The 24,778-nt window shown below is 40.3% G+C and overlaps 1 protein-coding gene across 13 annotated transcripts in view; it reads left to right on the top strand.

The window, feature by feature from the left end:
• The window catches only part of Cobl (cordon-bleu WH2 repeat), a 228,347-nt gene that overhangs the window by 39,454 nt on the left and 164,115 nt on the right, over positions 1 to 24,778 (top strand). The window contains exon 1 of one of the 13 annotated variants that reach the window (NM_001282994.1): positions 13,429 to 13,538. The exons of the other annotated variants lie outside the window; for them this stretch is intronic. Within the exon in view, the coding sequence (NP_001269923.1) occupies positions 13,519 to 13,538 (20 nt within the window). The 5' untranslated portion in view covers positions 13,429 to 13,518. Of the gene's footprint in view, positions 1 to 13,428; positions 13,539 to 24,778 lie in introns of those variants that run through there. 13 annotated transcript variants of the gene reach the window in all.

The raw sequence follows: 24,778 nt of genomic DNA, 5'->3' as shown, positions 1-24,778 counted from the left end.
TGACCTGTTAGCACAACTGTTTTCTAGAGAAATAGACTATTAAACTCCATTTTGAAGATTAAGATCTGACAGTGGATTATTAAATTTATGTGTGCATACCATCTCTCCTAGGGGTATTTGCATTTATATGATCTCCTGCTTGTTCAGCAAAAGGCATTGGCTCCCTTAATCCTGTCTGAGGTGTAAGCATGCCAGATGTTTATGCCCTCTGTCGGAACTCAGGCTATGCTTTCTTACCATCACTTCCCCACAGGACTCCTGAAAGCAGTGCTTGGCACACAGCAAGCACATATTAAATATGGCAATGAATGGGCATATTGAGGGAATTTGGAACTAAATCCAAGAATCTGTGAGTTTGGAATGAACCTCCTTTTGAAAGTTCTTTTGAATGGACGACTTCTCCTCACCACCTCAGAGCTGGTCCTGGCACAGAGCTTTGGTATCTTTAAGCTGAATAAAGAAACATTTCAGCTTCCTCTTCCCTTCTAAAAAGGATATATTTTATTTTGTTTCAATCAATCCCCTGTGTATTTTGTTGGGCATTGCAAATATGCTCCCATTTCGAGCTGTGCTTAGGAAAAGCATATTAGTAACAACACAGGTACATTAATACAAGTCTACGTCGGAAGCGAGCTGTGTAAGAAGATTCCAGACAGAAACCTGTATTTTGGAAAGGATTAGGCGCCTCATATTTTCATTCTGCTGACTTGAAGAAGGGAGGAGAAGCTGCCATGGGCATTTTCTACCTTTATTCTGACAGCCTTCAACTATCTTAGAATTTTCGGTGTGTGTGTACGTGTGTTTCTTCCCGAGTTCTTCAGCCTCAGAGACAGGACAGGCGGGGAGAGTTGGTAAAACTGAACACTGATTTTCTAATTGAAAGGATAAGCAAACATGGAAAGGGTTGATAACAGCCCTCAGATTCTCCCATGCCTTAAATAAACTAAGCAGGTCTTGTCTCTTTACTGAGAATGCAGCATGGAAGAGGTAAGCCTTAGGAGTGGGGTGAGACTACCATGGCACCTCTTCCTCACTGTGTCTCCACCCTATCTGGGAAGGCAACACCCAGGCTTGAATACATGCCTCACATTCCTGCCAAGTGGGCCAGCAAGTGGCTCTGGGTGATGGCTGCATCTCATTCCTTCTCTTCCTAAACCGTGACCAGCAGTTCCTTGCAGCACCACACCCCCTCCTTTCCTGCACCCACTGTACATACCCAAGAGCACACCTCCAGCTGGGGGTTGCCGAGAGGACTGGCAGCTTTCTGGACTGTGCTAGTAGGGATGGAACACTCATGTCCTGTCACTGGCAAGGAGGGGAAGAGAGAAGAGAGTTGTATGTTCCTTGTCATTTCACAAGACCCAAGCATGGATTCCTTACTTCTTGTTTGAGCTGGGTTCTACCAGGTGATAGTATGGCAAATTTGACTGCGCCTTGTGATCCCAGCAAGAAAATATTTACTGTTATTCTTTCCAGGGATCTATTCTTCTTCTTCTTTTTTTTTTAAAGATTTATTTATTTATTATATCTAAGTACACTGTAGCTGTCTTCAGTCACTCCAGAAGAGGGCGCTAGATCTCGTTACAGATGGTTGTGAGCCACCATGTGGTTGCTGGGATTTGAACTCTGGACCTTCGGAAGAGCAGTCGGGTGCTCTTACTCACTGAGCTATCTCACCAGCCCCCCCAGGGATCTATTCTATATACATTTTGTAATGCTCACATTATACTAATAAAGTGCCCATGACTTATACTTAATTAAATATACAGGAATGGAAGTAGAGGCATAATGCCTTTTCAAATGCAATTGTGATGTGGACTATGCTTGGTGAACCAGACAGAATGGCTTTTGTCCTTGGAGTGGATAGACTCCTGGGGTTATTGTGGAAAACTGGACAACAGCCCTCAGATTAAAAGGCTTACCCTAAGTAGACAGACTGTTTTCTATATTAGTCTTATCCTGGAAAGTCAATTTTAAGGAAATGAAGGAATAGTGATGATTGTTATCATGATGGTAACTTTATGGCAGAATCTCACTCCATAGTCCCAGCTGGCTTGGACTATGTCTTTAATTTAACTGTGTTATTTAATTTAGGTGTGTAATAAATCACTGGTTGAAACTAAGAAACTGATGAAAGTAGGTTGCAATGGTATAATAGGGCATATAAAATGGGACTTACTTTTTGGTCCTCCATTTCCATCAATTTCACAAATTTGCTTTTCCATATTCCTCCCAAGGCAACTAAGTTTCACTATCTGAATAAAAACATAATTCTCCATAGTTTATACTCTCCAGCACTCAGAGGCAAATTGTAAAATAGGCACAGTTAGGTGCTTTGGCCAGATCTCTCTCCATTTGGACTTGGGAGGATGGGAATCTTCGCTCTAGAATCCTATGTGCAAAAGGGCTGGCAAGCACCCAGCAGAAAACTCTCTTCTCACTTTGTTCTTTAAAGTAACTCTGGTTCATCTTTAAAGCAAGCAAGCAAGCAAGCAACCAACAACAACAACAACAACAATAATACTAATACATGTCCTAAATAAATCTTTTGCTTATGATAAGAATTACATTTCAATCTGTTTCTGTTACAGAAAATAATAATTAATATTTTATGATTAATTTGCTCATATACAGGTTGTTAATTACCAAATTGAAATAGTTCCACAGCATGTATCAATAGGTAACTGAAATGCTACAGTTTGTCGTGGTGTCTTGTGACTATAAAATGCTAAATACTATATTAACTCAAGAAGGCTTGCAGCGTTGTAAATTACTGGGAAAGACATTGTAAATCAAAATATAGATGGAACCATGGGTAGACTGAATCCCACATGTTCCTGGTTTTTATTAAAGATGCAAAGATACTGTTTCCTTAGGTTGCATTAGTGGATGTACATTTTATCTTATGGTTATGATGTGTCAACATAGACTATATTAGTCTATGGAAAATTTGAGCTTGAGGTTGAAGCTGGAGAGCCATAATAGGGAGGGAAATTACAGGAAGAAAAAAAATATTGCCCAAGCAACCTCAGCTGAGAGTACCTGCCTTCATTCCCCATCCTTCTGCTCTGAGCAGAAAGTCTAGATCTCTAAAAGAACAGAATTTCATACATAGGTGACCCTAATTGGGTCACAGTTTCTCCTCTCCTCCTTGGACTGAGATAAGCTCTGTTCCCAGAACTGGGGACACACTGTCTCATCTGTGCTCTCCAGCCACTAGCTAATGAGCATTCTGCCCTAATACTGGTGGTGATCTGTCTATGGACCAGAAACAGGGGCAGGAGTCAGTGGTTGGGGACCATCTCCTTTCTCAAATTTTGTACCAACTCTACTCTGAAGTCCCTGGGAGGTGCAGGGATACAGATGTCACTAGCTTTGAGCCACCAAGGGATGTTAAAGGTGAGAACATGACCAAAGGTAATGTGGCCCTGCCCCTGAGGTTCTGCCTTGTGGATTTTCTTGAGTGGGTTGTCAGAGTGCTATTGGTTATGAGGCTTAAGGCCACTATCATGTGACCATTAAGGAGGGCCACATATGATTGATCTAAGCAAAGAGGCTTCCTGGGCTCTCTGGCTTGAAGAGAAGGCATCTAAGGCACTTTGATTTCTACCAATAATTTATGACACATCTGCAATGGCTATGTGATTTATTTATGTGTGATGAGCCTGTTGTGCATCTTTTAGCACACTGTGTTTGTTTCATCCTCATTGATTCCAACCCAGCTAGTGTTCTGATGCCAACAGCTTTAATGAGAGTGAAGGCATCAGCTTCACTTAGCTTCAGGTATTAGGGACGATTTTTATTGTTAGCATTTTGTTTGGTGGTCAGCATCTTCTGGTGATTGGGCTGAGACAGACCTGAGTTGGAGTTATGGCTCCATCCCTTGCTAGCTATCTTGTGTTTTGACAGTTCCTTAATTCAAGTCTCAGTTTCATCTGTAAAAAATGAGAAATAACCCCTCCTTTATGGGTTGCCATGAAAACCCAAGGAGACTGTGTGTCTGGGCGCCCGCCTATCTCTTCACTGAGCTTAGCGTAAGCATTCCATCCGTATTAGTTATCTCCTCTCCCTCCTTTGAAATGGGGATAACACTACAATGCCAGCTACTTTTGCATGGATATGATTATGAAATGTTTGAGAGTTGCCAAAATGGTGTTAAGTGACACTAGACCTGTGTGATCATCAGTGGGACAATCTAACAAGACCAGTCTGGCCTGTTCTCTCTCCTAGCCTTTAACCAGAGTCCTTGAGCAAGGCTGGCAGGGCTGAAACCTAGAACCTCTCAGCATGTCTGGAGTTCATATTCTCATGGCCTTTGAAATTCCCACTATAGCCAGTTGAGATTCAACTAAAAGACTCGATGTATGCCTTTTGCAATTTACCCTAAAGCACAGCCCTCCCTCAACCTGCTGCATGAGCAGGTAACTTGCTACCCTCTCTCCCTTTTTGTCCAGGAAGGAGTTATGAATATTCCCCTTGACAGACTTTATCTCTGAGTAGTCTCTGAAGTCTTCACTCATTTGAGATTGTAGCTGAGGTAACTGGTAGCTGGCCTGTCACCGGAAATGCCTGTGGGTCCTAAAGCACATGCTGAATTTGCAGCAGGTAAGGATCCAAGCCTAGATTCGGAGGGACCTCGGAAATCTACTTACCCAGGTAGTAAAGCGATGTAATGAACTGGGCATAGTTGTATTAGATGTGCATGGTTGTCATGACCCAGACAGCATGGGGAGAGGAAAGACTGACAGTGGGCATGACCTCCTGAACGCTCAGTCCTTTGCTCAGTGACTCCTCCCTTTCATTGAGGTCTCCTTCAGCATTTCCCCTCCGGGCTTCTCCACTGTAAGGGTTGTGCAGCCTGAATTCAGACCCCTTGTCAGTTCTTCCTTGGGCTTCTGAAGCTTTCTTGCTTGAAGGCTTCTCCTTGCTCACCCATATTCTATTGGCTATAAAGAAGATATTTTTGAAGAATACCCTTCTCAGCTTCCCTCATTTTCAACAATGTACCTGCCCCTTCTTGCTATTCCAGTGATACTCAAATGCAGCAGCACAGGAACATGTTAGAATCAAGGCCCTGGGCTCCAGTCCAGATCTTCTCTGTGATCCGTACTCACCAGACCCTGAGTGATTTTCTTCTTTTGCCCCAGTGGAATGAAAGTGACAAATGATTTCTCAGATAGGACCCTATGCCCTGGACACTCTCTGAGTTTGGGGAATTTACAATGAATCAGGAGTCACTCCATATGCTGTCACTGCTCCTGCTATTAAGAACATTGCTAGTGATGCCAGAATGAGTCCTTACCCCTTGCTGTTGCTGCCCTCATCTTGCTTTGCTTAGCTCACTAGTGCAGTGCCGAGTTGCGATATACACATATGGCCTGGGAAGATTTCATCTCAGAAGCTTTTTTACCCAGCTTCATAGAGGTTGTATTAGTGTTGTGTCCTGTGTGATCTTCTGCTGGGGTTCTCAGTGTGTTTCTGGGTCGTACTCTGTAGGGTAATACCTTCTTCATTCTTCTCTCAACATGTGACAAAATATTTTTCCTGCCTTGAGTTCTTTCTTGGAGATGTGACCTCCTGAGAGCACAAAGGCCATTGCCCTGAAGCACTTTCTGCTATTTCTGGGGGCCAAGGCCTCTGAATCATAAGAAACCCCAAGATAAGACACAGCACATATACTTTGGTCTATAAGCATGCCACTTGACTTCCCCCAGCTCTTCCCTCTCATCTCTGGTTCCTATTTTCATATGTTCTCTGAACAACTTGCTGTCTACACATCCCCGATGGGGCCACACAGGAGCCAAACTGCTAAATTGAATCCAGGCTTCTTATTCTATCTCTATCCCTGGCATGATGAGGGGCCCTGCCTTTTCTCTGCCAGACAAGAAGTGTTAGAGTCATCTTGGATTTCTTCATTGCCTTGGGTTTCACTCTTTCACTGAACATTCAGTCAGCACACTTCTGTATGCTTGAAGTCACCTTTTTTTTGCATTGGCCTCTCCGACTTGTGTTTAACTATGATCTCACATTGCTCATTCATCTTATAGATAGTTACTTTGGACCCACTACCCACCAATACTTAACACCTGGAAAAACAGCCATAGATATACATCAAAGTCTCACCAAATCCTCACATCTTCATATATTCTAGCCAGGGAGACAGATGTTAAGTATACTGATATAAAATACAAAAGCAGATAGAAAAGAAGGTAGCAGGGCTGTTGTTTGGGTAGATGGTCTGCAGAGCTTTTGTGAGGGGCATTGTTGGGTACAGAACTCCGTGTAAATAGACATGAACCATCTTGGGGTAGAGCATGTCAAATGCCCTGGGGTACAGTTGAGTTTGGCAGGTCTAACTAAGAGTAGGAAGGCCCCAGCATGGCTGCAGTTATTTGGCCTTAGGAGAAATAACAGAAATTGAAGTAGGAAATCTGGGCAATTGTGGAGAAATAAGTGTGGAAAGATTCTAAAATTCAGGAGATAACTCCAAGAGATTCTAAGGAAAAGTGTAGGATGTGTTCTGAACAGAGAAGCCCTCACACCTCCAGGTCTGAGCTAAAGGCTATAGCCTTATTATTGACCAGCCTGTTGTCCTCCAAGTGTTTTCTACAACTGCTAGGTTAACCTCCTAGCCACACTTCTGTTTCCAGATTCCCTTCCCTAGAGACCGTGATGCTTACTGTGCAGTCTAAGTTGAAACCTTGCCTGCAAGCTCAATTGTTCATATGTCCAGCTATGTTTCCTGCCTTTTCCTCTTAGTTCATACCCTTCGTTCCATGCTGTTCTTTAAAACATAACTCAAGGAGCACCTTTAGATCTTAGCCAGGAACCACCATTCTCTTCCCTAGGCAGAAAATGTTCTTACTCTTAACTTGAGCTCATGGAGTCTAGTTAGGTGTTTTCTGTGTTTAGCATGCTACTGGGGGTGGAACTCACTGTGTCTCACTCACCATACCTCTTACAAAGGCCTTTGGCCATGTGCTTCCTTACAAGGGCACTTGCCTTTCTATCTTTACTCTAGCTATGATATTCATCTTTGTTGTGACTGCTTAGGAAACTCGGAGTCCTGTCTACTACTGTAGGGGCTGGCATCCTAGACTTTGTTTCTACTCTTCTGAGCAGTTGTGCCTTGTAACCCCTTGTCTATTTTAGATATAACAGAATGGAGAAATGACTCTTAGCATTTTTTGTGTCATATTGGTAAAATCCCAGTCCAGGAAGCATGGGGATTCTTTACCTGCAGTAGTAACTGTCAGATAGGAAGTGGTAACTACAAGGTAATTAAACTTCTTTCTAGAGTACCTGTCATCAGCAAACCATTTGGTTACCTTCATAAGGCCTCAAAGATTCTTCATCTAAGCTTAGGTTTCCTGTTAGTGGTGATAATGAAACTAGTTCTTCCTCCTAGTGGACTCCTTGTGAGCAAAGACTGTATCTAGAGTTGTCTATGTACTAAAAAGGATAAGTAAATTATGATAGCCAGAAGGGAGCTATGGTCTCCACCAGTGGCACCACTGGCAGGCAGCACCCATGTTAGTTCTTTTCAGGGATTCTGGCTTCTGAATCCTAACTCAAAACAGTGTTGGTACAGTTGTTGCCTCTCCATCAAGTGATAGGATTGCGTTCTACCTCCCAGTGATTATGTGTGCCAATAATGGGCTTCTCTGATGCACAAAGGCTTGCTTGGGACACTGCAAACTTCATTTCAAAGGATCCTGGGGAACAGTAGTTGGAATAGCTCCTATTGGAATTTCATGGCTGGATCTTTGTGCCTTTTACTTCAGCCTTTTATTTAGCTCACTTCATATAGAGGGAAAATGCTATTTTTTTTCTTGTCAGATGAAGTACACATGGCAGGATGACACAGGGCCAGTTTAAAGAAATGGGTAGCTCTTTTGCGTTCTAGGAACACTACCTTTGTGCTGGGAACTGACATGACTTCAAAATCCTGCTGATGGCTTTCCAGAGTGCATTTCAGAAATCCTAACCAAAGTTAATGTTATTATAGTGGGTGAAAATAGTCTCTAGCTGTGTCCTAGGGGAGACGACGACATGCTGGTCCAGGGATTGAGGCCAGTGTCAGGGTATTATAGTTCTGCTGACAGGAGGTGAGCATCCCATTCGGCAGGATGAGTAGTGCTGGAATTCCTACTGGTCAGCTGAGTGACTATGAAGGGTGAGGCCACCTCTAGAGACTGAATTGCTCTTGTATTGGTAGCAGGATTGTTTTCCTGTAACTGTATGTAGTCTTTCATGATAAGAGACACAGAGCTCTAGTCATAATTCATTGTAAGCCCCATATGAATGTACGTGCCGGGAGGACAAGGCAACTGGTCTACCAGCAAATAATTAAGACCTGGATGATGCCATTTCCTATAGTGTCTGAGGCTGGCCACCAATACACTTGTTCAGAGGAGACTTGGCAAAGACTGCTCTGTGACTGCTTGGCCCTTTGCCCAGGGAAAGATGAAGAAACGCTCTCAGACTGGCTGAATGTCACTGTGTACCCAGCAGTACCCCAGACACGCTTATAGACATTTCCTCACTTGATCTTTATCGTCACAGAAACAGCAGTGTGAGATGGCTGGGATGATCCCGCTTTCAATCACAATGTGCATTTAAAATGCTTATTTTTAGACAAAGGAATCTGGCAGGCTCGGGAATAGTGTAAGATATTCAGATTAATTCAAAAATCCTGTGGTTCAGGTTCTTATTAGTAATTTTGGGAAATATACATTTGACTAACAGCTTGACAGAGTACTTTTAGTTAAGTGAGGGAGAATACATAGATATTTAAGTATAGGATAGGAAATGCTAATACTTTTTAAATGTAGGTAAGGCCTCTAAATATCATCGGAGGAATAAAATACCACTGAACCAAACACCCATCCAGCACTATGCTGTGTCTGAACAAGACTACAAGTGTTCTTGTTTTACAAAGTCCCTTCTGGAGGTCAGATGGCAGCCAGTATGCTTATGAATGAGCCATGAGATGTAGGACCATGCCTTCATAATGGCCAGGAACTAGCAGGTCCCTTTGGAGAGAATTCTAGTTACCCACAGCTCTAATATTTGATCTTGAGGATTCTTGGAGAGTTTAATAGGCCTCTTTACTACCCTATTGGAGATAATGAAAGAAAAATTAAAAGAGAATACAAGAAGATGCATTTAGATTTACTTATGTGTGGGTGGATTTTGGTTGAAGTCTAGTTAGTTTAGTTTGTGTTGATTTTTATTTGATTTAGTTCAAACTCACAGTTCAGTGTTGAAGGTAAGTTTTTGTCTGTTGGATATAAAAAGGTAACACATTTTCCTAGGCGCTTTGCATCTAGGACTCGATTTAATACAAATAACACCTTGTTCTGCAGTGACAGCATCACAATTAATTATGAAAGGGCAAATTACCCTTTCTCTGTTCTTTAATACCAAAACAGTATTCATAGTCTTAACTTATCTTCTAAAAATACTTGGTAGCATTCAAAAAAATAAAGCGGAAACTCACTGCTGGCCAACATAGAGTGTTTTCTAATAGTAACTGTCAGAGAATAGAGCACTTGGAAGCTATTCGGGGTATGATGCCTTTGAGGAAGAATTAAAAAAAAAAAGGAATAAAAACGTCTTTACTTTCTTTTGGGGAAAATATATAAACACAAATAGTGTCTGTCGGATGAGAATAGAAGTGGGACCTTCCCAAATAAATATACCTCTTTATATGATTTTGATTGTAGATGTAGTGTTTTACATAGTCAGAAAACAAGGGAGTGTCAAAGTTGAAGTGAATCATGAAGAAGCTGAAAAACAAAAGCACAGTCTGAGTATGTAAAGCCGATAACCCAATTGAGACGGTTCTACATAGCTGCAGTGAAAACGTGCATACAACTCAGTGTCACGATCCTAAATGTCCTGGGGAAGTGCAAGCAACCCAGGAAGGCTAAAGCAACCCTGAAAGAACAGTAAACACCATTCTAGGCCTTTCTTCTACCTGATTTCAGTGGGAGCAAGAAGCCTTTCAACCAGTGTTGCCAGGCAACCAGTGCTGCCAGGCAACCAGTGCTGCCAAGCAACCAGTGCTACCAGGACAGCTGTGTACCCACACACAAAAGAATGAAGCTGGATTCAGTATTTATACTATACAGATATGCACATTATAAATTTATTAGTTGTAGTATTGTGTATATGTGTACACATGAACCAGCCAATTGAGTGTGGATTACTGTGATGCACTGCACAAGTGGAATAGTACTTTGTGGAGTCAGTTCTGTCCTTGCACCCTTAAATGGACTCCGGGAATTGAACTCATGCTGTCAGGCTTGTGCAGCAAGTGCCTTTATCCATGTGGCCATAATAATCTAAAAGCTAAAACTGAGAAAATTCTTAGAAGAAAACAAGAAGAAACAATTTTGGGATCTTGAATTAGGAAAATATTTTTAAACACTAACAGCAGGTACATAGTAGACCAACAAAAGCTTAGACAAATCAGATATACAAACATATGTGCTTCATAGATTACTATGAAGAAGGTAAAATGTGATTCATGGAATGTTTTAAGATATTTGCCTGTTTCTATATGATGCAGGCACTTCATCCTGTAACCTTTCAAGATCTCTTCCACCTCTTTTGTAAAAAGTCAACCCAGTTAGAAAATTGGTAAAGACTTTCTGCAGACATTTCTCCAAAGGAGAAATCTAAATTGTTGATAAATCCAAGAAATGTTCCTGATTCTATTAATGATCTAGGTCATGCAAAGAAATACCATGTGAAGTGTGCCTGTGAACCCATTAGAATAGCTATAATAGAAGAGACAGGAACAGGTGCCACCAGGAATGTGGAACAACTAGAACCCTCCTGCATTACTTGTGGGAACATATAGTTATTTTGAAAAAGTGGTTTATAATTACTTAAATTACTAAACACAACTTAGCCACATGACATACCAATTTTATTCCCATGAAAACATATGTCCATGAAAAAAAACTTGTGTTGCCAAATGTTAATGGCAGCATTATTTGCTATAACTAAGAAATGGAAGCAATCAAAATGTCCATTAACTACTGAATACACACAGTGTGAGTGCTCATACAGTGGGGTATCCTGTAGCACTCAAAATAACCAAGGGCTAATAAATACATGGTGTAATGATGAGCATAAACTTTGAAAATATCATGCTATATAAAAAAGCTAGCCACAAAGGCCACACATTATATGGTTCCATCTATATGAAATGTCTACAGACATTTATAAATAGACAAATATAGACAAATATAGAAGAAAAGAAGGTCAATAGTTGCTCAGATCTAAGGAATTGGAAGTAGAAAGAAAATTGGATACTAAGGTTTCTTTGGGTTTCATAAACATTTTCTTGCTGTGGATTTATGAAATATTGAATTGATATATTATCATGGGGAAATCATATGCTATGTATATATCAATAAAGGCGCTTTTAAAAAATTCGGTGTTTGAACTACACTACAAAACAAAGACACAAGAGAGAATGTTCCGATTCAAAGATGTCTAGCAATAGAGTACAGTGTCTGAAACTTGACTGTGCTTTTGACTGAAAAATATCTCCACAGGATGATGTGAGCACAGCTGAGAACTTTGAGCTCACAGTGAGTGCGGAGTACTGTGTGCTTAGGTATGCTGAAGCAATGGTGGTGGGATTGAATAGGGTTCTTCCCTATACCCAAGAGAGACATGATTGCACATAACTGATTTAAGTTAGCATGCCTTTATACAGTTGGTAGCATCCTGAAACAAGGGTGCAGAAGCCTTTTCTCCAAGCTTCCTCTGTTAACATTCAACTCTCACTCCTGAAATGGCGTGAGATACTGAAAGACTGGGTGTATTTTGAGCTTGGAATTCATAGAGAAAAGAGCTATGAAGGGTACAGAAAATTCAAATATCTGTTGTGTCTATTGCATTTTGTGGGAGGCTACCTATTCTTTATTATATGGCATTTGTCCTAATTTGCAGGTTTATTTCTGCTCCTCTACCAGACACATGGCATTTACAGGGTGATTACTACTCAAGATATTTTTAGTCACTTAAAATTCAGAATATATACTACAATCTGTTGTAATACTATGACTGCCATTAACAGTGCTCAAAATATCTTAATCAGTGCCAATAATTGGCCAGCTATTAAAAAAAGTCATTTCAAGCAGGAAACAATACACATATACACTGTTATTTGAGGAAAACATGTAGAATACATTTGTTGGCAAATTCTTCAATACAGGACTGTCTTAGTCTTTCAGTTATTGTAACAGATTTCCTGATTGTTGCTGATTTTTAAAGAGTAAAGGTTTACTTTGGCTCATAGCTCTGGAGTCTGGAATCAGCATCTGTACCTGATGGTGGCCTCATAATTCATCATAACATGGAAGAAAACTGTTACAAAGATATGTGAGCATGTGTGTGGAATGAGACATAAACACTAGGGTGACCTCGCTCATGCCAGTGTATGCTAACTATTAGTTCGTGTGGTGACTAATCCCAACCTGAAAACACAGCAGTAATCCCAACAAGCTATTCACTTCTTGTAGGTTTTTCCCAGCTCCCCTCTGCTTGCTGTTACATATGCATATTTTGTTGGCATGAAGGACTGTTGCCACTTCCTATATTGCATCGAGACTCTTATAGTTGTCATGGTGTTTAATAGTCAAGGTTCAAGAGCATCTTTTAAGCCACTTCATTAATTCAGGAACTTGAGATTTTCTTCTTAGTTTCATAAGGGACAAAGATAACAAAGCATAGCTGTATAGAATCAGAGTGAGTGTATTTCCACGTCAGTGATCCTCGCTCTTTTACAGTTGCTTGGGACCTTCAAGGAAGGATATTTTTTAAATAAAAATAATAGTCATTATCAGATCCAGCTATATAGTATTTTACATACAGCTATCAGTTGTTTTGTTGTTACTTCAGTTTGGGTCTGGAATGTTCCCCAGACCCATGAGTTTAAGATCTCATCCTAAAGTGGGGCTTTTGGGTGGTAGAATCCAGTGGATGGAAGTTCTATGGTTGAAGTGTGCCTTCCAAAGAGATTTGAAGATTCCCACCTTCTGGTTCTCTCTTTTCTTCCTATCATGATGTGATCAGAACTAAGCATCCTCAATTACTAGCTTCCACCATTAAGAACGGTGCCAGCACAGGCCCAAAGCCACAGAGCCCTGCAGTCACAGGGTGAGATTTCTGAAACAATGAAACAGAGAACTCCTATCTTCATTATCTTGCTGTCACAGCTGCAGTTGTCAACTTGACATATCTGGGAAATGGGAGCATCAGTTGAGGTGGGCAGATCTATTGAGACTTCATTTTTTTTTAGTTGATAATTAATGTAGTAAGGTTCCACCCACTGTGGGTTGTGCCATCCTAGGGAGGTGAGGCCTTAGCTATATAAGAAAGGAAGCTGAGTAAGCCAGAGGGAGCAAACTAGTAAGGATCATTCCTCTATGGACTCTGCTTCAAGATCCTGCATCCAGGTTTCTGCTTGAATTCCTGTCCTGACTTCCCTTAGTGATGGACTGTGACGACAAAGAGTAAGCTAAACAAATTCTTTCTTCTCCCAAGTTGCTTTGCTCATGTTTATCACAGCAATGGAAGGCCAGCTAGGACAATTGCATATCTCAATTATTTTTCCTGTGTGGTGGAAAAGGCAATTAACAGCTGTTAAACTTAAATCTCACTACTTTACCTGATATTTAATTGAATTATATAATTATAGTCACATGGACAGCAGGTAGTAATAAACTTCTGCACACAACCTGCTCTGTTTTATCAGTTATCATAGTCAGCTAATAGGAGGAATGGCCAGCCATTTGTTCGGTGATGGCTTTAGGGGACTTTGACTTTGCTTACTAGAGACAGGGGAAGCTGTGTTTGTTGACTGGCCATATATGGACTTTGGTCCAGAGAATGCTCATTCTGTACTTGATTTGATAGAGCTAGAGTTCATAGTCAAACCTACCCATATGCAGAGAACATGAGCCTCCTCTCAGGGCTAGGTCTGATGGCTCCTGTGACTCCTGGGTGCAAACTGCAGGATGGTCAAAGTGCAAAAATAAATCAGTTTTCACTGGGAAGCAAAGTAAGAAGAAAGGAAAACATCGAATAAGAATAAAAGCAGTGACAGAAATGTGGGTGTGTCCTGCATAGAGAAGTGACATTGCAAAATGAATTTCATTGAGAAAATGTAGTCATTGTTATCTTTATGTAATTCAGATGATCTACTCTTGAAAAATCTAAGAAAGTCATTTCCGGATTTCTTGTTCTGCCTCATTGAAAAATGTGATTCATTATATAAAAATGGGCTGCTACTGTGCTTCCTTTCTAGGGTTTTGTTCTGTGGAGCACTTAATGAGAATGTATTTTGGGGAATGCTCTGTGCAGGTTTCGCAGCAGATTTTCTATCTTGTTTATGGTTTTCACATATTCTTTTCTCTAGCAAAGATTCCATTGCAGGTTACAGGGCCCATGTTTTCCTTTGGTTAGTTCCTAGAAATAGAGCCTTCCTCTCACCACACTCTTAATCCTGTGGGTCACAAAGAGCCTAACATTTGGCTGGGTCTGACCCCAAGTAGCTCAAGAGAGATGACAGGAATACACATTGGTTCAGAAGGTGCCTCATTTAAACTAACTGGATATGTACAGAGGCAGACTTAGATAAGCAGGCAGATGACTCTAGCAAAGGGTATGTTTAGGAATCATAATCAACCCAGTTTATTGTAGCGTATATTAGAAATATCAGATCATTGAGCTTCTACTTAGTCAACTTGGAAGAAGTAAGTTATTTTTTAAATTGAGCTTTCATTTGTAAGTTCTCTATAGCTTTGGCCAGAAAAAAATACATTTCTTAAAACACACATATACAAATATATGTATGTATACATTGCTTTCGGCACACACACATATATGCATACCTTTCTCTCAAGACACACATGACACATATACATCTATGTGTATACTTTTCTTTCAACATACTTAGACACAAATACACACACCACCACCACCACCACCACCACCTCCCTCTAGCTGCCCAGGACTGTCTCAAATTTAGAACTGGGGAAAATGAACTTTTATGTCCTTTACATTTTACAACTCCCCCAAAGGAGAAATAGCTTTATCTACCTTTTATAGCAAGAGGTCAAGAGCCTCAAGAGGTCTTGTAGCAAAGGCCAGTGTGGATCTTTGAGAGGGAGAAGAAACTGGGAGTCCCACATGGGTATCAGACAAGTCAATGGTAGCAAGAAGGCAAATGCCTCTGAAAGAAGTAGAGAGCACCCTCACTGTATTTCTGGGTCAAATTTGGAATAATTTGAAGGATTTGTTGGCTACTGGTGTTCAAGTTTTAAATCCTATGGTTTTTCAGTGCAGAGAAGAAAGAATGTGGCATTCCTAATTTAGTAATGAAGGACGTGGGCTCTGCAAGCTCATATGATATCTAAAGGTGTTTACAGACCTTGTAAGTCGACAAGACCTAAAGACCCCATGTACCTCTGGTTTATAGAGGGGCTAGTCTGAGCTGGTTGGGATGAGCTTTTGTGATGTGCTAGGTCCTAATGGTGTGGACATGAAGTAGGCATGGGATCTAATCCAGGTCATTTTGTGAATACCCTAGAATTTTTCTTTTAATATTCTCTGATATTTACAATGTGGCTTAAAAAGAGTAATTAAAATGCACTCAAGTTGTCTACACAAGAAATCTGCTTTGCTGGTTCATAATTGATCAAGGGCAATCTAGAATAACAACCACCATAACTTTTATTTCAGGAACATTTAGTGATGTATTTGGCATTCAATGCCTTTTATTGGGTCCAGAGCCACACCTTGTACTGGACTGGTTTGTGTACAGATATCAGCCTATCCCTGTCATTGCTGGAACTAAGAGCTGTGCCAAAGTATGCAGGGTGCGGCTGAGATAGTGTGTGAGATGTGTGCCAGGCATTCTGTTTACTCGTGTAGCTTTGGGGAGCGATCAAAGATGAACAGTGAGAGCCATCAGGAAACTTGAAGGAGGGGGATCGTTTGGAGCCCTCTAGCCACACTTACCAGGAGATCCCAACCAAGCTGTTGTATGTAGCTACTACCTGGAAAGAGTACAGACTTTCGGCCATGTTCATCCAGATTATGCAAAGCAGTGCTTCTCTCTGAATATTTCCTTTGTTTCTAGTAGTGAATATAGATATTTAGCTTGTTCTTTGTGAAGGATTTGGCATTTGAGATTCTTTTCTTGTTTTAAATTTATAGACTAGTAGATTTTTCCCTTTAACTGCTGCTAACTATTTTCACTGATTTTTGCTTAAAATTAAATAACACGTGCTACTACATGATTTAATTAATACATACCTTAATTTATATATGCAGTGATCTTTGTTATATAACATTCTGGATAATATACCATTTGTGCCAAAATAATTATCTTACAAAATTGTAAGGTTTTCTGAATGAAAGCTTTATTTTGTCATCTTTCTTTTACAGTTTTTAATACTAATAATAATTGCTTTTAAAGTTTTTCTTTCTAATGTGCATTGGTGTTTTACCTGCATGTGTGTTTGAAGGTGCCAGATTGTGTTTGAAGGTCCCTGGAATTGGAGCTCCAGACATTTGTGAGCTGCTTGCTATGTGGGTGATGGGGTTTGAACCCAGGTCCTCTGGAAGAGCAGCCAGTGCTCTTAAGCGCTGAACCATCTCTCCAGCCCCTTTTAAAAATTTCTTTAAATGAATAATTGCTTTTAAATGTTCACATTTGAATGATGCCATATAGCTTACAAGCTGCCTTCTTTACTTAATTACGTGCTTTTTTTTTTCAGTTTAAAATGTGAGTTTCTTATCATCTCTAATAGACTGTTGGCTGAGACTATATAACATGTATGTCACAGACTGACCAGTCAATTTACCATAAGTAGCAATGTCCTAAATATTCATCCCTCATATCCACAGGGATTGGTTCTAGTAATCTCCCAAATACCCAAGTCCACAAATGCCCAGGTCTCTTATGTACAATGATGTAATTTTTGCACAGAATCTATACAGTCCTCTTAAACCTAAGGTTTAAGTTTTACCTGACTTGTAATGGCTAGTACAGTGTAAATGCCATATATGTGGTTGTTTCATTGCTTAGGTAATTGTGATAAGAAAATATCTATTGCTCAGTACAGATGCTGTTATTATTTTGAAAAAGGGTCTGATTGTGTAGCAGACTTGAACTTGAGTCCCCCTGCCTCTACCTACTGAGTGATGAGATTTGTTCTGGTCAGGCTCCACCATGCCCAGCTTCAGTCAAATTTTTAAAAAGTCTCTCTGCATTTGATTGAACTTGTGGATATAGAGCACTTGTATTCAGAAAGTCGATTTTCCATGTTGTATATTTTATGTTTGTTGCATGCCCTTTCTTCTGGTGCGATTAATTCACTTCACAGTTTTGCCTTGAGCTTATATTTTTAGCTAGCTACTCTTGGTTCCTCTAACTGGTGCAAAATTTGGTGAGAGGGATGACGCTTATGCAGCTCGGTACCAAGACGATCAGAACACATGTTGCAGAGCTGTGAGGAAAGTGTTGAGAAGCAAAACTGGCGTTCCAATTGAAGGATTGCAGAAATGGCTTCCCATTCTCACAGGTCTGGGTGGAAGTGAAGAGGAGGTGAGGGCTAAAAAATATGAGGTGTTTTTTACAACTAGCTGATATTTGTTGAGCTCTGTCAGAGGTATGAGAAGAGGGTAGTAGGCAGCTCTTGAACTCCCAGGAGGAATGGGGAAGAGGGGCCAGCTTGGGAGGGAACAATGTATGCAACCATGAGAATTTTCTATAGATTGGTCATGGTCATGGTGAAGTATAGAGGTGAAACTCTGACTTTGAGAGATGTTGAATAAATAGGAGACTTTTCCCCTTCCCCTTTCTTGGCTCTGCATTCCCTACACAGAATTGCTAAGCTCTGTTGAGGAGGGCATGGGGTTAGAGCTTAGGAAAGGATCTTGGCAGAACTGTAGTGGTCAGTAGGAGGTTTGGCAGCAATGGGAAGGAGCAGCCATGGAACCTGGCATGTCTTTGGAAGTCATTACACATGTGTTTAGGACTAGTTCCCATTTCTTCCAACAGTGCCTTCCAGCAAGCCAGGGAGAAAGCCAAGGGTATGTGAGGTTTGAAGTAGGCCACACGGGAGCAGAAACAAGTGGCTTCAACACTGGCTAGACCCCATAAGACCTGACCTGTTTGCACGTGAAAGAGTTTGCTAGGAAAAAATCATTCATCTTGTACATCAGGGGAAGACAAGTGAGTTTTACCCACTACTCCAATATGGTCTCTGTTTTGTAACCACTTCAGACTACATAGGCCTTATACTGCCAGTCTGCCTGATCTTTTGATGCCTCATGTATTAGCTTTGAAATTTTGTAATTTTGCTTTGGTTATTGTTTGCACATATGGTTGTATACTATGTACATGCCTGCTGCCCATAGAGATCAGAAAGGGGTGTTGAGTCTTGGAACTAGAGTTAAGGATAGTTGTGAGCTACCATGTGGGTTCTGAGAATGGAACTCAGATCCTTTGCAAGAGAAGCAGGCGGTCTTAGGAAATGGACCCTGTCTCCAGCACTGTGGTTTCCCTTTTGATCTCCTCTACAGTGGACAACTGCCACCTCCTCATATTCAAATATGGCAGAAAGCAGATCGTCTCTTTCTTGTTGGTATTTTATAGAGAAACCTTTGTTTGTGAGGAATGTTTTCTCCTCTTTATTGCTGCATGGACATGACAGATTAAAAAGAGACAATATGTAGCAGAAGATGGCCTAGTCGGCCATCACTGAGAAGGGAGACCCCTTGGTATTGCAAACTTCATATGCCCCAGTACCAGGGAATGCCAGGGCAAAGAATCGGGGGTGGGTGGGTAGGGGAGCAGGGCGGAGGGAGGGTATAGGGAACTTTCGGGATAGCATTTGAAATGTACATAAAGAAAATATCTAATAATAATAATAAAAAAAAGATGACAGAACATCAAACACTGAGGACTAGGAAAAAACCTTTCTGATGTATTATAGTTAAAAATGTTAGAAACACAAAATAAAGAAATGGTATTGAGTCACACACACACACACACAAGACAAAGACTCACTATAGATGGTGGTCCTTTTGTTTTTACTTAATTCTAGCGCTCTGTGTAGAAATACCTAGTCAGCTGACTGAATACTGGTCCTTGGAAGACAGACTTTGACTTCAAGGGTGTCAGTGAAGGTTAATATAACATATTTGGTTCAGCAGATGCCATGTATAATTAAAGAGCTCCTATCTGTAAATCGGACTCAATAGAGATTTGTCAGGGTAGTATTTTTAAAGTCCTTCCCAGCAGTGAAAGTTAACAGGATTATTTGTTTATGACTCTGTTTGGGACTGTTGCCATCTTTGTTTTCTTCCTGAAGAATGGTACCTAAGTTGAGAGACCAAGAGAAAGGCTGACTTTTATTTGGACAGCTGGACCTTCCAAGAGTCAAAGCTTCCTACTTAGGAGCCGATGATTAGTTCCGCAAAGACTCCCTTTTCCTTTCAATAGTCCCAACACAGTTTATGATAATAATACAGTTGAATCTTTCCCCAGTTGTGCCAGTTAGCTTTTGTCAACTTAATAGAAGCAAGAATCTTTTGGGAAGGGAGAACCTCAACCAAGACTGTCTCCATAAGATTGGTCTGTAGGCAAGCATGTGGATATTTTCTTGATTAATGATTGATGTGGGAGAACCCACCCCATTGTGGGTGGTGTCACCCCTTAGTAGTCCTAGTTGTATAAACAAGTAATGGTTAACTTCTTGAATCTCTATCTGTTATTGGAGAAGAGAAGGAAAGGAGTCTTTATGATAGATAAGCAATGTCTGAGCACTCAGATTAGCTTGGTGGACATTACAAGGACTTTCAGCCAGTGCTTTAGTGTGAGTCAGAAGTGATGCTCAAGAATCCAGCCCTGTAGCTGGGAAATTAGAAAAACAGATACAGTGAAAACTCTGCAGTTTGATTCGGAGGAAACTATTTCATCATAGTAGGGTGGCTGCTTTTTTGTTGTGATTTGTCATGAGATCAGGTGTGAGATTTTTTTTCATTGGTACATCAAATTGATGTTCAAATGTTTCTGATTTAGGGAATTTTGAATTTTAGTTTTGAATTAGGGATGCTGAGTTTGTAAGTGTGTAATAAGTACCAGTAAAAAGAATGCCTTTTAAAGGTTTGCAAATAATCCACTTTTGCTATTGAGTGGTCATGTTTGGAGTTCACTGGAAATTTTTTTTGATGTTTGCATTTGTTTTGTTTTTATTAGATATTTTATTCACTTACATTTCAAATGCTATCCCAAAAGTCCACTATACCGCCCCCCCTCCCCACCCTGCTATCCAACCCACCCACTCTCACTTCCTGGTCTTGGCATTCTCCTGTACTGGGGCATAATCTTCACTGGGATGTTTTAAGGACCATCTGTATTCAGTTTTTGCAAATAGTTCAAGGTTCATTGTTCACACATCCACACATCTACCTTAGTCATCCCGAATAGCTTCTATAAAGTTCACAAGTGCTTTTCTTATGGAGTAAAGATTCCTTGAGCCAGGGCTGCTGTTAGCTACTCATAGGTGAACAGCAAGGCCCACTTCTCATGGGCAAAGGTGATGGCCTACTGGGCAGTACAGTAGATATGAGCAAATGCTTAAGCAGCTGTCTGAGAAAAATTGTAGTTTAATTGTATGTTTTACTTACAAAATGGATAGGCAGTATATAATTCACAACCACGGTTAATATTTAATGTTCTCTATAATCCCTAAATTCAATTGATAACCAAAGATACTTTGGTGAATTGTACTAAATTCCAACCCCCAACCACACTCTGGTTATACTAATAAACAACTGAGGTCTGATGTAGATATCAGTTAATAACTTAATTATCAGTTAAAAAAAAGATGTAAGAGTGAACATTTGAAATTCATCCTTTTCTTAATGATATGAGATTTATATACAGTACATGAATGCTGTAGAAATGCTTCTTTAAAAGTTCTGCCACACTCAATGTGATGGTTCAATATGCAATAGGCTTCTAAGTGACATGTATGTTAAGATTTTGCCAATCACTTAGTCCTAGACCAAGAGTTGACCTTAAGGCTGGTTCTTGTTTTCATGGACCCTGGCACCTAGTAATTATTAGTGTTTTTCTGAATGCAAAGAAGACTATTATTTGTAACATACTAAGGTCAATGTCCTTTAATGAACTTGTGCTAGAGTACAACCAAGCTCATTTATTTATGTATTTCTCTCATGCCCAGATGTTGAATAATTATGACAGCTAAGAGCTTTACTTTCTGACATTTTGGAAATCTAATTCTTGGTCTAACTAGTCATAAACGCTGTGTCCTGTTTAATAACACTTTTTTGTTTTCATGATAAAAATACCATGTCCATTCAGCCTAAATGAGGCCCAAATTCAGGTTTAGGAGGGAAATGCAGTAGCCACTCGTGGACAGTATTCTTCACCCATTAGGATTCCCAGACATAAATTTCCCACAGGGCAAGCACAGGTAACAGGAAATAATTAGGGAGTGGTAAACGGCAATTATCACCTTTGTTTTAATTCATTTAGCAATGAGTTTATACAGTCTTATTTTTCACCATGGGTTTGTTACCAGTATCCCCCAATTCCGAGGATTGGGTTCTTGAGAGCCATTCTGGGACAACTTGATGGCAGTACTAGATTGATACCAGGATGCTAGACTAGAAAGAGGTCTAAAGGACCAAGAATTTGATTATATGGGAAGTTGAAAGAAAGATTCCTTATTCTGTCTTTAAGAACGAGGTAAAGTTGCTCAGAAATAGGGATGATTTTTGTTGAGTAGGGGACAGAGATCAGGTGCCGGCGACTGAGGGCACTACAGGCCGACTGGATACTAACATTGTGAGAGGACATTTCTCTCCTGAGACAGAGCCTTAGTAAAACAAACAAAAAAATGACTCATATATACTCAAAATCAAAATACTTGCCTTTCGCTTTAATAAAATGCACTACTGTAGCTTGCATTTGGAATTCCTCCAAAAGATAATGTGTTTTAAGGGCTCAGTTCCCAGCCTTTGGTACTACTGGGAGGTTGTAAGAGTCATTATGGGGTGATAATGTGGGAGGAAATGTATGGAACATGTATGGGGGTATAGATACCAACACCTTTCCCTTCCCTTTTTCTTTATTTGCTTCCCAGCTGCCAAAGGTGAGTGACCTCCATGTGTTTGCATCGTGGTGCACAGTACTACCACAGAATCAGAGCAGGGATGAGTGAATGTGGACAGAAACTTCTGAAAGCATGATCCCACATAAGCCCTCCCTAATTTAAATTGTTGCTCTTGTTTATTTTATCACATCGATGTAAAACTACTGCAGCTCTATATTGCTGCCTTACAAACAGAAGACGCCCTGCAAACATGACCGTGCATGGATGGCATGCCATGTGTGTTTCTTCCCTAGTCTGAGCCATGTTCTGATGGCATAGATGACTCTGCTTGAGGAGTCTCATGACCACTGCATCCCTGGAGCTCCAAGCCCAGCTTGCAGGAGGTTGCCCAGAGTCTCTTCTCCACAGCAAATAGTTTTGCTTTTATAACTTGGATGAGGGGCACTGGGACTCCCCTGACTTCCTGCACTTTCTGAATTGTATGAGCTCCTTCCAAGGGAACACTTCAATATGGAGGAAATAGCTACACCCAAAATACCCTCCTTTGAAAATATTTTTTCTTTAAAAAAATAACAATTGTTTTATTTATTCCCTGATAATCTCATATAGTATATTTTAATCATATCTACCACCTCCAACTCTTCCCATATCCTCCCCATCTCCCTATATCTACTCACCCAACTAACTGTATTCTTTCTCTCTTTCTGCCCGTCTTTCTTTCCTATTCCTCTTTCTGTCCTCTCTAAACACTGGGAGTATATAGTTCGTATTGATTGACTACTCTTGGTCCTGCCCTGTCCTACTATAGGGTCCATATATTAAGTGTCCCTTCATTGTAGAAAACCGACTTTCTCTCTCTGAATGGCAATGGTTCTTCAACCATAGGTAGGACTTAGTGCCTACCTCCCCTTCTCCATGTTGGAATGTTGTCTAGCATGTACTCTTACAGTATTTGTGATTCATTTGTGCATCAGCACTGACGTGTTTGGAAAACAATGTTTTCTTGATGCCACCAGCTACCTCTGAGCTTTACAATCTTTTTATTCCCTCTTCTACATAGATTCCCGAGCCTTGAACAGGGACAGGTGTAATATAGATATCTCATTTAGGATTGAGCATAGCGATATCTCTTGTTCTCTAAATGTTGATCAGTTTGGGGTTCAGAGAAACTTCTTATAGTAGATAGTATTCTTTTAAAAAAAGTGTGTGTGTGTATGTGTGTGTGTGTGCATAAATTCATGCACTTGTTACATATGCCTTGGTGCACACTTAGAAGTCAGATGACTTCATGGGGAAATTGGTTCTCTCCTGCTACCACTGGGTCTCAGGTCATCAAATTTGGTGTCAAGCCCCTTTATCTCACATGCTTGTTTTGTCCTTTTAAATTTTTTAATGAATGTAGATCATATGGCTCAAGGCATAATAGAAGAAGAAGAATATATGGCAATAGCTCTTTAATATTTAAAAAAATATTTATTTATTTATTTATTTATTTATTTACTTACTTACTTATTAATTATATGTGTGTATACTGTATCTGTCTTCAGACACTCCAGAAGAGGGCATCAGATTTTTGTTACGGATGGTTGTGAGCCACCATGTGGTTGCAGGGATTTGAACTCAGGACCTTTGGAAGAGCAGTCAGTGCTCTTAACTGCTGAGCCATCTCACCATCCCCAGCTCTTTAATTTTTATTAATACCATATTAAGACTTCAAAATTGATGGCGAGACTGTATGAACTTAAGGCATAATTTCCTAGATCCTGTTGAGTTTGTGTTTTATTAAATTAGGAAAGGGATTTGGTGTCCACACTGTTGATATGTATTGAGATTAGCAAGTTACTTAGAAAATGTTGCTGTTATATAAGTGCTGAACCTTCTTTTCAACATTATTACCAATTACCTTTCAAATAAGTTCTAGTATGTCTTGCTGAGTATAGGGAGAGAAATGCATTTGTAGCCAAATTGCTACCAAGAAGAGGAAAGTGTATTTTATTAATTTAAGGTCTTTGCTTTTTAAAATAGAATTGTTTTAACTTTCAGGAACTAGTAGAGTTACAGATTACCCTGTCAGAGTGCCCAGGCAAAAGAATTGGGTTGCTGGAGATTAGCACGTTATAGCCAGGCACTGAGATGAACACTTTGCTTCATTTCTATTTTGGTTTGGAAGGTTTGTATAGACTACAAGAATTTTGATGTGTGTATGTGTGTGGGTGTGTGCACATGCAAGCATGCACGCATAAGAACCTATAACTACTAATTTGATCTTTGTCCTCTTCTTTTTTTTTCCTTTTCCTTTTTTTTTTTTTTTTTTTGTTGTTGTTTGTTTGTTTTGTTTTTCGAGACAGGGTTTCTCTGTGTAGCCTTGGCTGTCCTGGAACTCACTCTGTAGACCAGGCTGGCCTCGAACTCAGAAATTCGCCTGCCTCTGCCTCCCAAGTGCTAGGATTAAAGGTGTGTGCCACCACGCCCGGCTTCTGTCCTCTTCTTTATCACTGAGTTCTAATATTCTGTCTTCTTGATTCGTTTTACTTGCAAGTCTTTCTTCTGAGTTTTCTAGTGGGATATTGAGTTTTTCAATTTTACTTTTATTTTAG

This window comes from Mus musculus, chromosome 11, assembly GCF_000001635.26.
Source record: "Mus musculus strain C57BL/6J chromosome 11, GRCm38.p6 C57BL/6J".
Classification (NCBI taxonomy): Eukaryota; Metazoa; Chordata; class Mammalia; order Rodentia; family Muridae; genus Mus; species Mus musculus.
This window is presented reverse-complemented; position numbering and strand designations above follow the sequence as displayed.